The 16,859-nt window shown below is 41.7% G+C and overlaps 1 protein-coding gene across 2 annotated transcripts in view; it reads left to right on the top strand.

Annotated features, from left to right (window-relative positions):
• Positions 1–16,859, top strand: part of LOC124135986 — a 57,690-nt gene that overhangs the window by 14,039 nt on the left and 26,792 nt on the right. For both annotated transcript variants that reach the window (XM_048382278.1, XM_048382279.1), the window contains exons 8-22: positions 1,174–1,178; positions 1,663–1,683; positions 1,954–2,081; positions 3,074–3,236; positions 3,876–4,015; positions 5,875–6,124; positions 6,821–7,077; positions 7,959–8,172; positions 9,106–9,360; positions 9,586–9,717; positions 10,750–10,944; positions 11,374–11,628; positions 14,642–14,846; positions 16,058–16,236; positions 16,525–16,692. In XM_048382278.1, the coding sequence (XP_048238235.1) occupies positions 1,174–1,178; positions 1,663–1,683; positions 1,954–2,081; positions 3,074–3,236; positions 3,876–4,015; positions 5,875–6,124; positions 6,821–7,077; positions 7,959–8,172; positions 9,106–9,360; positions 9,586–9,717; positions 10,750–10,944; positions 11,374–11,628; positions 14,642–14,846; positions 16,058–16,236; positions 16,525–16,692 (2,567 nt within the window). The remainder of the gene's footprint in view (positions 1–1,173; positions 1,179–1,662; positions 1,684–1,953; positions 2,082–3,073; positions 3,237–3,875; positions 4,016–5,874; positions 6,125–6,820; positions 7,078–7,958; positions 8,173–9,105; positions 9,361–9,585; positions 9,718–10,749; positions 10,945–11,373; positions 11,629–14,641; positions 14,847–16,057; positions 16,237–16,524; positions 16,693–16,859) is intronic.

The following is a 16,859-nucleotide window of genomic DNA, read 5'->3' as shown; positions in this document are numbered from 1 at the left end:
TGCAAATGAAAGCGCAGCTGTGTCTTGAAATCTAGTGAGCTGGGGTGGGGGAGGAGAGAGAGAGAGAGAGAGAGAGAGAGTGAGAGAGAGAGAGTGAGAGAGAGAGTGAGAGAGAGAAAGAGAGCGGGCGGGGGGGGGGGGGGGGGGGGGGGGGGATATAGAGATATGAAATATAGAGCCCCAGGCAAGATGAGGTATGTTTCCCCTGTTTGCCATTTTTTCTCACCCAGGGGTTATGTAATTGCTTTAACATGACTTGTAGGTAACATAACATGAATTATAGGTAACGTAACACAACATTATACTCACAACTAAAAGAAACCTTGGTTTATACATATGAAGAATTACTCATAGTCAAGAGATCGAGCAGACAAGTCCTTGTTTTAGCCCCTTAATCCCGAGCGTCAGACAGGGTAACAACAAGTACCATCTTTTAACGTCGTTAAACGGGATCGAACCCCGGAACTTTCGTGATCAGAACCCTGTGGTAACACTTGACTGATAGTTTTGGAAACTTCTATTCTTAACTTACATACTTCTCCATATGTTTCTGTGTTTCGCGTTTCTTTTGGTGGTGAGTATATAAACATTTCTGAACTATTTCTAACGATTATAACGATCAACAAATCGCCAAACTCGGTCTTCGACTAACGACCGCATCAACCACTAGGCTACCGTGGTTGGGGGAATATGTATGTTTGTATGTATGTATGTATGTATGTATGTATGTATGTATGTATGCATGTATGTTTAATTTTCTTAGCAACATTTTTAAAGAAATATGTTATTACGAAAATGGAGAGTGTCAGGAAAGAATATAGTTTGTGTAAAATGATTTTGATAATCTAATGGTGGGGGTGGGGGTGGGGGTGGGGGCTAGGGGGGAGGGGGTTGTAAGAATATATGTCCCCAGCAACAGATGCTTGTAGGGAGTCTCGTCTTAATCGATGAGTCTCAGGGACTTGGTAAGTTTCATGTCCTCTATCTGTTGCATGGATCGATGCTCATGATGTCACTCACTGGAATGTCTGGTCCAGACTCGATTACTTACAGGCCGCCGTCATAAGCTGGAATATTGCTGAGTGCTGCGTAAAACGACAAACAAACAAATCTTCCAGTTTTCTTTATGGAATAATCAATAATGCTCTTTTTGTTTTCTTTTTCATGATGCAGTACCTGTAAGTATTTCCTCCGACATATTACACTATTTGTACAAAACATTTTATAACAAATTTATATAGCCATTTTCTCTTCTCAACTTATGGATGTATTTCAAGTGTAAACTCATAATTAATAAAATATAACTGATAAGATGCATTTTGGGTAAATTTAAAAAGCATATTTATTCTCTAAAGCCCATATGTGTTAACGATAACCATGAACTTAAAGACCCGTGTAGATCCGGGTTAGAATTTGTCTTCAGCAACCCGTGTTTGTCGTAAGAGGCGACCAACGGGTTAGGCTGGTCAGGCTCGCTGCCTTGGTTGATACATGTCATCGTATACCAATTGCATAGATCGATGTTCATGGTGTCAATCTCTAGATCGTCTGGTCCAGACTTGATTATTTACAGATTGCCGTCATATAGCTGGAATATTGTTGAGTGCGGCGTTAAACCACAAACCTAACAAAAAACGTGATCTGAAGTATCTGTCATTTCAGCAACGGTGTCATCGAGCTCCAGTAAGTGAAATAGAACAAGTAGCATTGTTAAAGTTCCGTACAGAGCATGAGTGAATCATCTTTAATTGACGTTCTTGTAACCATCGCTTATATAGTTATACGGAATTTGTGGAAATGCGTCTTTTAATGGGATAATTGCAGAAAAATAATGTTTTGATAATTAATGCTCATACGCCAGGCAACATAAAGGCAGGAATTTAATCCTATTTTTTTTCAAAACAATTTTTGATTTCTTGATCTGTTTCACGTTGATATTTTATTTTTTCACAGGTCCCTTCCCATATGGCTTCTCGGAGGCTGACAGCAGACTGGGGCGAAGTAGATGGGATATATCCAGTGGCAGAATATACATTGAGGACGGCTTTCCCTTCTACGACAACTTTGAAAATGTGATTTATGTAGGTATAATTAACTCAGACTATTGCGCTTTCGGAAACGGGGCGGTCGGGAAGCCTAGTGGTTAAAGCGTTCGCTCGTCACGCCGAAGACCCGGGTTCGATTCCCAACATGGGTACAATCCGTGAAGCCAATATCTGGTGTCTCCTGCCGGGATATTGCTCGAATTTGTAGAGTATTTAAGTTTTATCACGGCATGTCAGCTAAATGTTAGATTAAAACAAGTGAGTCATGTCTCAGATGTATGTTTGTTTGATCATTTGTTTGTTTCTTTGTTTGTTGTTTAACGCCACTCTCAGCAATATTCCAGCTATAAGACGGCGGTCTGTAAATAATCGAATCTGGACATTGGGTAATGCTAGAATATTTGAAAACGTTCACAAAAGTAATCGCCCCTGAGGACTAAAGAGAATCCGGATCAACAAGGTTTCACTGTATTGCGTCAAAATCTACAATGGTCCGGTTTATAATTGGTCTTCAGCAACCCATGCTTGTCTCCCCCATGAAGTTCCGGGTTAGAATTGGTTTTCATAGTCGTAAGAGGTAAGAGGCGACTAATGGTCAGGCTTGTTGACATTGTTGATGCATGTCGTCTTATCCCAGTTGCGTAGATCGATGCTCATGATGTCAATCACTGAATTGTCTGGTCCAGATAAGGTGCATTTTTGGTAAATTTAAAAACCATATTTATTCTCTAAAGCGCATATGTGTTCACGATAACCATGAGCTTAAAGACCCGTGTAGATCCGGGTTAGAATTTGTCTTCAGCAACCCGTGCTTGTCGTAAGAGGCGACCAACGGGTTAGGGTGGTCAGGCTCGCTGACTTGGTTGATGCATGTCATCGTATACCAATTGCATAGATCGATGCTCATGGTGTCTCTCTCTAGATTGTCTGGTCCAGACTCGATTATTTACAGACCGCAGTCATATAGCTGGAATATTGCTGAGTGAGGCGTTACACAAACAAATCTATAATGCACTCTCTTTTTCTAGGTTGGTGACAATGGAGGCGTGACCTTCGGGAGCCAGTACAATTCGTATTTTTTTCGATCAATACGATATGCGATGAAATACATATGTGTGTACTGTGCGGACTTCGACATCATATCCCGTGGCAACGTCTTCTATCACGTCTATGCGTACGGGGATTTCAGTGGTCAGTGATGATAACAAATATTTCATATCTCCAGAAGGAAATTTTAAAGTATAATTAATATATATAATGATGCTGATGATCATTTGCATTGCGAAACCTAAACACGGTTCGATGGTTGGATATGAAACTTTTTTCTTGTTGGTGTTTTTCTTCTTTTCTTTTGGGGGGGAATGTGTGTGTGTGTGTGTGTGGGGGGGGGGGGGGGGGGGGGGTGGGTGGGTATATTTTTATGTGACAGTCAGCACTATTCCAGCTATTTCACGGCATCCATTTCATATATAGATACAAAAGTCATAATATGATGTATCACATGGAGGCAAGCAATAAAACAGTTCACCATATAGCGAACAAGCAATAGGCATTATATCCATCTTTCCTTGTCTTTGAGCGGGCGCGGGTGGCCTAGTCTCTGAGGCCCGTGGGCACGCCAGAAACCTATGATCGTGGGTTCGAATCCCGATTTAGCCCGATTATGTTTGTCAGCACCATACCCATGATCGTTGGTTTCACCAAAGTGATAAACGTCTGAGACCTCCGCCCCGCATCACTTGACACCCCGCAATATAACTTGGATACTGTTCAAAACAACGTTAAACCCAACTCACTCACTCCCAACATCAATGTCCCTTGTTTTTGCAGCTGAGCATGCGCTAGCGAGAGCCACAGCGGAAGTGAGGGCGCGAACACGACAGCGAACATTCCAAGCATCATGGGTCATGGTGATCACGTGGGACGACGTTCCGTTTTTTTCGTGGTATCATAGTTGGGCGTCTGACAGGGTATGTAAACATCTTTTGTTTGTTTATAATGACAGTGCAAAGTTGTGTAATTGTCCGATAAACTGAAGATCGATTATTGTCAGGCAACACGAAAATTGAGATGGATTCGGTAAATGACTTCATTCCTATCACCTCCAAATACAGTGATTCAAACACGTATCCCTCTTATTTAAGGATTCATTGACCGCCCTGAGATATATATTCTTCCTCGTAGGTTGTCATAAGAGACGACTAAATGGATTGGATGGTCGGCCTCTCTGACCTGCAATTGGTTGATGCACGTCATCTTATCCCACTTGCGATGCTCATGATGTCAATCAATGGCTTGTTTGGTCGAGACTTGATTATTTACAGACCTCCGCCAAATAGCTGGCATATGCCTGAGTGCGGCGTTAAACAGCAAGCAAACAAAAATTAGGTGACTCACTGCTCACATTAAGATACATAGCCAATCCAGTTCGGTATTCACCGCTCACATAAGACACACTTTATTCCTATTCAGTTGTTGGCACGGGTGACCCAGCCGTTTTAGGAGCCGCAATTCGCTGTACAGAGTTGCGTCCCTTTGGCACTCCAAAAACCTATCGCGAGTTCGAGTCGCGGTTCTTCCCGATTATGTTTCTAGGTTTGTCAGCACCTTACCCGTGCTCGTGGGTTTCACCAAAGTTGTAAACGTCTGAGACCTGCATCACTTCGGGCTTTCCTCCTTCATTAAGCTGACACTCCGTGATATTACTGGAATACTGTTCAAAGCGACGTTATACCAAACTGACCCAATCCTTTTCAGTCATTCACTGCTCGCAGAAGACACTTACACTTCTCATTTAGTTATTCACCGCTCACAAACCCTTCCTAGTCAGGTATTCACTGCTCACATAAGACACATACCCTCTCAGTCAGGTATTCACTGCTCGCATAAGACACATACCCTTCCTAGCCAGTTATTAACCGCTCACACAAGACACATACCCTTCCCGTTTCGTTATTCACTTCTCACAGAAGACACGTACACTTCCTATTCAGTTATTCACTGCTCACATAAGACACATACCCTTTCCTTTTAGTTATTCACTGCTCACATGAAGCACATACACTACCTATTCAGTTATTCACCGCTCACAGAATACACATATCCTTCCCTTTTAGTTATTTACCACTTAGATAAGATACATGCCCTTCCCAGTCAGTTATTCACCGCTCACATACGACACATACCCTTCGTAGTCAGTTATTCACTGCTCACATAAGACACATACCCTACCTATTCAGTTATTCACCGCTCACAGAATACACATACCCTTCCCATTTAGTTATTCACCGCTTAGATAAGACACATACTCTACCTATTCAGTTATTCACCGCTCACAGAATACACATACCCTTCCCATTTAGTTATTCACCGCTTAGATAAGACACATGCCCTTCCTTGTTAGTTATTCACCGCTTAGATAAGACACATACTCTACCTATTCAGTTATTCACCGCTCACAGAATACACATACCCTTCCCATTTAGTTATTCACCGCTTAGATAAGACACACACCCTTCCTATTACTTTTTAGTCACGGCTCATAAAGACACATAGATATTATCTATTTTCATCAATTCACAAATCACAAACTTTACATATCCTTATATTTAATTATTATCCGCTGAACCTAAAACAGTTCTTTTTTAATTTTTAATTTATGACGCTCACAGTCAGACACATGTTACACAGGTGTTTGATTTTGCCCTCAGCGACCCACACACCCTCCGTATTTCGCTCATTATCAGTGTAGCGTTTTCCCTACACATGCAGTATTTCTCGGATATGACCCTTACCTTGATGCTTCTTAACAAACACCTCTTTATTGCAGGGCAGTACCTTTCAATTGGTCCTCATCACAGATGGACAAGTGTCATATGTGATGTTCTTCTATGTGACTATTCAAGATTCATATTATACACGTTATCATAGAGAGCAAGCAGTACACGGGTTTAAAGGACAATTCGCAGGCCAATTTACAGAACTGGAGTATTCAAGGAGAGACATTGAGTATTTTGAAGCAGACTTCTTCTCTTGGTATGAAAAACCAAGAATGGACCAAGTTAGGGGCAACTCACTAAGTAAGTTTGTGTAATTGCTTTTGAACGTTTATGTTAATGTGACCCGTCAAGATCCGGGGTAGAATTGGCCTTGAGCAACCTATATGCTTGTCTTTAGAGGCGTCTAACGGGATCGGGTGGTCAGACTCGTTGACTGCGTTGATGGATGTCATCGTGTCAATGTGTAAATTGGTGCTCATGATGTCAACTACTGGATTGTCTGGTTCAGACTCGATTATTTACAGATCGCCGCAACAGCTGGAATATTGCTGAGTGCGGCGTTTAACAACAAACAAACAATGTTGCAAACCAAGGTACAGATGAAAGACGTCCATGACCGTGTAGGTCATAGGTCTGTCAGCACCGTGACTGTGCTCATGGGATTCACCAGCACTGCAAGCATTTATGACCTTCCTCACTTTGGCTTTCCTTTAATGTTTTAGGACATTTCTTGTTATGGATGAAAAACTGACCCTATATAAGTGCTCTTACACCATCGTTGCCATCACATGACAAGGTTTTAACAACAACTTGTGTCATGATAAGAGAGAGAATTTTGTGATGTCAACTTCTATATTATGAGGAACAGAACGTGTGGAATATGTGCTTAATCAGGAACATACCCTCAAGTTATAATATTTTTATAACTTTTTGAGATACTTCTGTCAGTGTTCTCACGGCTAGGGTGTCAGTAACATGTTGTCACTATTTCCTTAGGTCAGAAGGGCGTTTGGATGTTCAAAGTCGGAGACATTATTAATTTGAGCCCTGAACGGAAATGCTACCAATGGTTCCTGCAAAACTTTGCCTTGAGAAAACAGTTCAGGACCCGGGCCAGAAGTCTTCGTAACGACCGATGTCCCTGTCTCAGACGCTGGTTGCCATGGACTGCGATTTTCCTTCCTCTTTCCCCGTACTGGTGGTACAACCCTTACTGTGTTGAGATGAGAGCAACCTTCGGACTGGACACATATGTACGTAATATGTCATCTTCAGTCGTTTCACATAATGACCGGCATGGTTGAGTGAATAAGTGTCAGGTTAACATCTGTACTACAGCTCTGTCACAGCGTGTCGGCTTAATTGGGAAGGAATGTTATATGCCATGTCCGATGGTTTGTCATTTTGAATCCACATACAGACTAAACATTATAAAAGCGAATTGGGAATTATTATACTCGCCTGTTCAAGTTACCACTGTTTAATAACCATAAGCTGGTGTTAAATACCAAAGCGCGTGCTTATGTACTGCGGAAACTGGTTTCCCTGTCAAATAGGGAAACCTCCCAACATCTCTGGGCTTATTCAATGACATTGCATTTAGAGATTACTGTGAGGAACTTATGCACACCCGCAGGGTGTGATCCGGGTTAGAATAGGTCTTCAGGCAACCCATGCTTGCCGTAAAAGGCGACTATGATTGTCATAACGGGCGTCCAACGGGATCGAGTGGTTATGCTCGCTGACTTGTCTGATACATGTCATCGTATCCCAATTGCGTGATCAATGCTCATGATGTCAATCACTGGATTTTCTGGTCCAGACTCGATTATTTACAGACCGCCGTCATAAGCTGGAATATTGCTGAGTGCGGCGTTAAACAGCAAACAAACCTAGTTACGCTTGGCACATTCAGCTCATATAATGAGGACTAGTCAACCATGTCCCCTCGTTGCCTCTTATAGTGTCAAGTTAAGGAGCGCAACCGTTGGATGTTGTTGAGATGATAATATCACGCAGCCCTAAGTCATTAAAGACCAAGTGCAGCTTTGTATGTAGAACATGTATCGACATTCGTTTGGTTCAGAACGTCAATGAATCTATTACTGAAGTAACATGTGGTTATATTCCACAGGAATGCTGCTACGACAGATGGGGACGGTTTATCAACAGGTTACCCGATGCTGGAACCTACGTCCGATTTAGAGAATCTCTAGGCCGTACGAGGCACTATTTCCAAGACAGTGGACCCAAGCAGTGGTGCTGTAGGGAGTCTCGTCTATGTCGTCTATACAAATATCTCAGACCTAGGTCAAGCTGTTCATGGGAAGTACCCAGGGCTATCCGATGTAAGTTTGTTGTGAGCGAGTGAGTTGAGATTAACGCCCATTTAGACAGTGAAACCCCCTTTACCGGACTTATTGAGTGATCATGCAGATGATAAGCATAACAGTTTTCAAAAACGTCGCATTTTCAACTTTTAAGAGTGCAGTTCAGTTGCATCTGGAATTAACCATATTCTACCCACATTGACTTCTACTTTTCGTGTATTGCACGTGCATGTGCTAAACCACTGGTTGCGTTCAGTCGTGTGTTTTGGGTGACTTTTTCCATCACCTTCAATCTTGCATTTTTCATAGTTTTTAATAGTCGTTGTCCATTTTTCCAGTGTCACAAAAAACATCCAATTAGCGTGACATAGGCATAAACAACTGTTTATCATTTAGTGTGTGTGTATACATGTTACAGGTAAAACGAATAATCAGTTATTATGTTTAATATCTAAACTTTTCAGTTATCATTTGTAATGCCCGATTCACGCAGTTATTATACATAAAAACTGACACTTTCAGGTCATATCTGAATTGAAATTGTTAATGTATCGTAGGTAACTATTGTATTTAATTTGTTTTGATTTGAAACTAATGAAAAAGACCCGTGAAGATCCAGGGTAGAATAGGTGTTCAGCAACCCATGCTTGCCGTAAAAGCGATTATGCTTGTCGTAAGAGGCGACTAACGGGATCGGGTGGTCAGGCTCGCCGACTTTCTTGATGCATGTCATCGTATCTCAATTGCGTGGATCGATGCTCATGATGTCAATCACTGGAATGTCTGGTCCAGACTCGATTATTTACAGACCGCCGTCATATAGTCGGAATATTGTTGAGTGCGGCGTTAAACCACAAACAAACAATCCAATAGACCATAATAAATAAGTGAAAACAATTATAAACTGTACGTGCATGTTACACGTGTAAAGAATACGTATTATATATCCAGTTTGGAATTCGGGCGACCCCCACTTCATGACACTGGACGGCAAGGTATACACCTTTAACGGATTGGGGGAGTACACGTTGATGGAACTAGAAAACAAGACCTTCACCTTCAAGCTACACTGCCGAACTGCCCAAGCAAAGTCGGAAACAGGGGAGAAGGTCAAGGCCACCGTGTTCTCCGCCTTCGCATTTGAGCAGAAGAGTGAAACTCTGGGCACAGGACGGGTTCATGTCGGACTGAACACAAATAGGACAAGTATGTATCATTTTATTTTTGTGACATTGTACCTATTCAGAGAAATTTATTGCATATGACGCATTACTTGTTAACGAAAGTTGTGTGTCATCGATGATTTTCAGTAATCCATGCGCATAATTTCCATCACTATTTCGCTACTTACGCCCTCTGGAATCTGTTTCGGTCGATATTCGAGACTGATAATTCTCTGGCGTTGACGTTTTTCAATTCATATCGTTTCAGAAATGGTCATCTACATAGATGACGTTGACAAGACCCTGGAGTTCCAGGAACCAGACTTTCAGACACAATCACCTTTCCTCAGTGTATTAAAAGAAAACGACACAAACATTCAAATTGCTTTCCCACAAATTGGTAAGGATACATGTTGTTTGATTGATTGACTGGCTGATTGATTAACCACATAAGTATATACATTAATTTAAAAAATCAAATCGGAATCAACATATAGTCAACGAAATGGAAGAACCATTCATTTTAATTATTTTTTTGCCGTTACCCACAATAGACCGATCCAGTCCCGGCTGATAAGCCCCGCCCCTTAGCTTCCGTTCTCATCTAAGTTGGGGGGGGGGGGGGGGGGGGGGGGGGGATACGGGACAATAACTTGCTTATCACTGTGGCATCACAGCCGACAACACGTGATTGCGCGGGCGATAGATTTGGATTTGGATATTTGGGTACCAGTCGTTTGTCAAAAATATCTAAAGAGGAGGCTTAGAAAATCTATACATATCTTGTTTTTAGTTACAATTTAGTTGTCAAATTGTATATGGTGAGTGAAAATAATCATGTCCGATGTATATATAGCCCATTATCGGTCAACTGGGAGCGAGAAGCGTAATACTATTATTTCAAACCACGTGAAGATCCGGGGTAGAATAGGCCTTCAGCCGTCCATGATTGCCGTAAAAGGCGACTATGCTTGTCGTAAGAGGCGACTGACGGGATCGAGTGATCAGGCCCGCTGACTTGGTTGATGTTTGTCATCGTATCCCAATTACATAGATCGATGCTCATAGATAGTTGGTTCAGACTCGATTATATACAGACCGCCGTCATAAAGCTGTGATATTGCTGGGTGCGACGTTAAACAAACAAACAAACAAGATAATCGAGATTGATTCATCTCTCGCGTTGACGTTTTGAATTTGCTCCATCGTTAAATCATTAAAGTACCACATATTTTAAACTTTTTGTTCGATCTTCATCGTTTCCCCATTGTTTCTCCATTGTTTCTCCATTGTTTCCCTATTGTTTCCCCATTGTTTCTCCATTGTTTCCCATTGTTTCTTCATTGTTTCCCAATTGTTCCTCCATTGTTTCTCCATTGTTTCCCTATTGTTTCTCGATTGTTTCTCCATTGTTTCTCCATTGTTTCTCCAGATGTTGTGGTGACCGTGAGCCTCATCTCAGGAACACTGTCCCAGTCGGCCGTTTTACCGGAAACATACAGAGGTCTAACTAAAGGTCTTCTTGGAAATTATAACGGAGACGACACTGATGACTTCGTATCATCCACAGGCTCCCCCTACCTTGCTACCTCCACAGATGAAGTTCTCTACCAATTCGGCCAATCATGTACGTTCCATGATACACTTACATTTATTATGACAGTTATTGTATCCAGCCGTTTTAGTGAAACCTTGTTTGTTTGTTGTTTAACGTCACACTCAGCAATATGAATCCGGAGTAATTATTGTTTGTAAATAGTTTTTTGACGGGTTCACGTATATGTTCGGGGGTGGTCAATGTCAATTTCAGTCAATTTTATTATTTGACCCCTAAAGATCCGGGTTAGAATAGATCTTCAGCAACCCATGCTTTCGTTTCCAGGGGCTTTTACTACATACAAGGTGACCTACAATGCAATGGTACTATTTTTCGTTTCCAGGGGCTTTTACTTCATACCAGGTGACCTACAATACACTGGTACTATTTTTCGTTTCCAGGGGCTTTTACTACATACCAGGTGACCTACAATGCAATGGTACTATTTTTCGTTTCCAGGGGCTTTGACCAATATGACTGAATCTGTTCTCCATTACGCTCCGGGTGAGGATATCTCTACATTTACAAACAGCAGCTACACACCACTGTTTGAGGAGGATATAGCGGCTAACACACGCGCTGAAGCTGAGGGTGTGTGTGGCGGGAAGGACGAGACACAGTGTATATATGACTACGCCGTGACTGGGAACAAGGACCTGGCAATAGCAACTACTACCCAGATAGAGGAAGCACGAAACACCACTAAATATCTATGTGAGTTTGGTTTAACGATGATTGAAGTGCTCTTCTGTTATATCACAAGGTTCGTGGAGCAATATTTCAGCAGCTCCATAATTTTTCTGTCAACATGTCCCTACGTTTGAGGAACAATCGAACGTGCCCTTTCTACGAAGATTGCAAAGAGCGTCATACGACCCTTGCTCAAAGTATTTAATTAGGGTTAGACCCGGGGTTCGATTCCTCACATGGGTACCATGTGTGAGACTTATTTACGGTGTATCCCGCCGTGACGTTGCTCGAAAAATGCCACCCGCGGCGTCAAACCATACTCAGTCACTCACTCTAAGGTGGAATTTGATTGCAGGTCTTTCAAAGGTCAAGGGTCTTTCAAAGAGCGTCATACAACTCTTGCACAGAAAGTGTTTGATTACAAAGGTTACAACATTCAAGGCCTCAGTAAAGCTTGCATAAAGTTTTATACTAGACATGTTGAAGACATTTCCAAATTTGACACATCATGGACAAAATTATGAATGATGCAATTCCCTATTTGGACTTGTCCCATATGTTCCCTTTGTGATGGGTTTTACAGTAAACGCTTAACTTTTCGCAAACACCTTTTCATCACTAATTACAGTAAACTACGGTTATAACGAACTTAAAGGGACCACTAATTTTAGTTCGTTATAACCGTAGTTCGTTATAAGCATATATACAGCATAACTACAGCAAACAATCGGGACAAAAAAGTCAGTTCGTTATAAGCGTGTTCGTTATAAACGTAGTTTACTGTAATAGTGTTTCAAATACACATGCTAATGATAAAGCCGGACTCGTACAATGGACTTGTAGCAAAGATGTCTTCTGATTATGGGAATGGTTTTTGTCGCGTTAATTCAGCTTATTGTGTGAGGGAGACGTCATGTGTGATAGATCGTAGCCTGGGGTGTACTGCTTTGGTGAAACCCACGAGTACACGTCGAACCAATTACTAGCGGATCCTAACATCTAAGGGATGCAACTCTGCAAAGCGACATATCGCGTTTGGAGGCTTGTAGCAAGTTGTACTCTATAAACATTATGGAAACGTTAATAAAACATCCATTGCACATTACATTAAGATAGAGATAGTACCGACGTAACAGCCCTGAGAGGATATGTTAAACCATATCAATCAAAGTACCTTTATTCCGACCACAGTTTTAAACGTAGACTTTTTTTGTGTTCAATAAATGATGGCTAAATTGCGTATCGTCGCCAGCAACTGAAGCGATAGTGTAAATCCTGCTTGGGAACCGTTCAGGTAACAGTCCCTACGGTCCCTAATATGGCGGCCTAGGTTTGGTTGATGGTGATATATAGCCCTTTTTTTATATCTTGTTATGTGCATCGATATCTTTTTTATGGTAACATACTAGTTTTAGATATAAATGACATGATATAGTTATTTTACTGTCCTTCGACGACATGATTTTATACAGTCTAAATATATATGTTATTAATGTATATTTTTATCTTCACGATATGGCTGAACTATTGCAGATGTGACGTTAAATTTTAACTCACTCATGCACTCCTTGTATCAATGTGTGCAGTTGAATATGCGAGATATAAATGATAACGTTTTGGATCGTACATTGTATCGTACACCGGATTGTACATTGTATCGTACACCGGATCGTACATTGTATCGTACACCGGATCGTACATTGTATCGTAAATCGGATCGTACATTGTATCGTAAACCGGATCGTACATTGTATCGTACACCGGATCGTACATTGTATCGTACACCGGATCGTACATTGTATCGTACACCGGATCGTACATTGTATCGTACACCGGATCGTACAGTGTATCGTACACCGGATCGTACATTGTATCGTACACCGGATCGTACATTGTATCGTAAATCGGACCGTACATTGTATCGTAAACCGGATCGTACATTATATCGTACACCGGATCGTACATTGTATCGTACACCGGATCGTACAGTGTATCGTACACCGGATTGTACAGTGTATCGTACACCGTATCGTACATTGTATCGTACACCGGATCGTACATTGTATCGTACATCGGATCGTACACCGGATCGTACATTGTATCGTACACGGATCGTACATTGTATCGTACATCGGATCGTACACCGGATCGTACATTGTATCTTACACGGATCGTACATTGTATCGTACACCGGATCGTCCAGTGTGTCGTACACCGGATCGTACATTGTATTGTACACCGGATCGTACAGTGTATCGTACATCGGATCGTACAGTGTATCGTACACCGGATCGTACATTGTATCGTACACGGATCGTACACCGGATCGTACAGTGTGTCGTACACCGGATCGTACATTGTATCGTACACCGGATCGTACATTGTATCGTAAATCGTATCATACATTGTATCGTAAATCGGATCGTACATTGTATTGTACACCGGATCGTACATTGTATCGTACACCGGATCGTACAGCGTATCGTAAATCGGATAGTACATTGTATTGTACACGGATCGTACATTGTATCGTAAACCGGATCGTACATTGTATCGTACACCGGATCGAACATTGTATTGTACACCGGATCGTACAGTGTATCGTACACCAGATCGTACATTGTATCGTACACGGATCGTACATTGTATCGTACACCGGATCGTACATTGTATCGTACACCGGGTCGTACAGATTATCGTACACCGGATCGTACATTTTATTGTACACCGGATCGTACATTGTATTGTACACCGGGTCGTAGAGTGTATCGTACATCGGATCGTACAGTGTATCGTACATCGGATCGTACAGTGTATCGTACACAGGATCGTACATTGTATCGTACACCGGTTCGTACATTGTATTGTACACCGGATCGTACAGTGTATCGTACACCGGATCGTACAGTGTATCGTGCACGGGTCGTACACTGTATCGTACATCGGATCGTACATTAAATATTTAACTTGTTTGGTTAATAAGAACGGAAACTAACAATAACAACTTGTTATAGATTATTCTTGCTATGTGTATCAGCGAACCGCAGTCCGGCACTGTCCGGCACCACTCAGATCCTCATAGAAGCTGGACAGGAAGTCAGGCTGACGTACGAGGCGAACGATGCTGACAACGACATCGTCAAATACTACACCGTTGGTGACACGCCGTCAGACTTCACACTCAACGAGACCTCGGGTGAAGCCAGAGTGAAACTCAACTCCAGCGATCGCACCAAGATCACGTAAGTGTATTTTACAGTAAAGTCGCGTTAATTTGAAGTCCATTTACTTGATAATTATCTTGTTCTGGTTTCACTACAATCCATGTTGGAACTTTGATTTGATATGGGACTTGAACTTATATTACTTGAATAGTGTCAGTAAGTCTGTGTTAAAGTATAACAGTTTCCATCGTCTTAACGCTATTATCGCCTCGTGGAACGGGGAAGAACACTTTGAGTTCGTACAATTCCATTGTGGTTTTTTCTGACACGTTTGTCAAATGATAGTGACAAAAATGACTTGACCAGCGCCGATAGTGCTCACGCATAAGTTAAGTTTGAGAAAGTATTGGGTGTGAACTCAGTTAATAGTGTCAGCAAAAGAGGATTGCTGCCTTTTAGCACATAGTCCAGCTAGGATTAAACTTATTGCAACTACATACAAAGAATCGAACTTTAACTGACGTCTTCACCACATACTACCCCAATCACCCCATGTTGCTGATAGATAGATAGATAGTTTGGTTGTTGATGATTGCACATGGGATAGTTTTTTCATGCTTGTCGTAAGAGGCGACTAACGGGACCGGGTGGTCAGGCTCGCTGACTTGGTTGATACATGTCATTGTTTTCCAACATCGCTACTCATGATGTTAGTCACTGGATTGTCTGGTTTAGACTCGATTATTTACAGACCGCCGTCATATAGCTTGAATATTGCTGAGTGCGGCAAACAAACAAACACTGGCACAGTTAGATGGTACAGTAAACTACGGTTATAACGAACTCAAAGGGACTAAAAGGTTAGTTCGTTATGTCCGTTAGTTCGTTATAAGCGTGTTCGTTATAACCGTAGTTTACTGTATTACAGTTGTGGGCTCTTTATTCTCTGAATAACGTTTTCATTATGTTTGTAATGAAGGCATTTGGCCTAAAATACAGAACAAACTGTCAAGTTCCCCGAAAGCCGTCCAAGCAATGTTCCATTTCAAAATACACTATCTACATCTCAGCACTTGTACTTATAATGTGCGTACTATGAAAATTACTGGTTATCTGTCCTGAGAATATACACCGTACAGACTCATGACCACAATGAAAAACGGGGGAAAGAAAATTCCAATTTTTCCTAGTCAGAGTCCTTAGAATTCCCAATCGAGATGAAATTTATCGATTATTAGTCTGTCATAGAGAACAGCCTAGTTATTGTTCTGCTTTCATTATTATTCCAGAATTGTCGCTACAGATGTTAATGGAGCCGATTCTCCTGTTATTGAAGTGGAAATAAGATACTGTCGAGGGTGTGGCCCTAATGGGACGTGTGACTACTCCACACCGGAAGTCTTCCCCACATCTGAGAATGACGCGCTCTTCCAAACCGTTATCTGCACATGCGACACAGGCTACACAGGTGAGACTTGATGGGGGGGGGGGGGGTGATATTTCTTTTTATTATACCTCCATGTCAGAATGATGAGATCTGATTGATTTCAACTTAGTATCTTGAAATTTCATAATGCTATGTTGAAATTTCAAGTTATTATCTTCAAATTTCAAGAAAAGAAACAAATGGCCCTTAAAGTTTTCCGTAGGAATCACTAATCGTGTGTTCTAATTACGGAATCGACCTGATTAGGAACCATTGTTTATTAGTAACATGTACATGGGTGGTGTTTCAACTCGATGATTGTCTGTGCAGGTGCAAACTGTTCCGAAGACAAGAATGGATGTGAAGACAATGTTTGCAACAACCGTACGTGCCAGGACGTCGACCCAGAAGAGGAAGCGAATAGCGGTTACGCCTTCAAGTGCTCGCCGTGTTCACTTGGATATGAATCCGACACTGTGACACAGGCAGAGTGTAAAAGTAGGTGTTGGGCGATGTTTTGCATGTGTTTACAGACCGCCGTCATATAGCTTTAATATTGCTGCGAAACCAATAATAAAACAGATAAACAAATCAGTCCCATGTTTCAAATGCAGACCAAGGTGGCCCAGGCGTCAAAGGTGCCACAATTCGATATTTTAACAGTT

The sequence above is a fragment of the Haliotis rufescens genome, unplaced genomic scaffold, assembly GCF_023055435.1.
Source record: "Haliotis rufescens isolate VD_foot unplaced genomic scaffold, xgHalRufe1.0.p SCAF_4, whole genome shotgun sequence".
In the NCBI taxonomy this organism is placed as follows: domain Eukaryota; kingdom Metazoa; phylum Mollusca; class Gastropoda; order Lepetellida; family Haliotidae; genus Haliotis; species Haliotis rufescens.
Note: the sequence above shows the minus strand (reverse complement) of the source record. Positions and strands in the feature narration are given on the sequence as shown.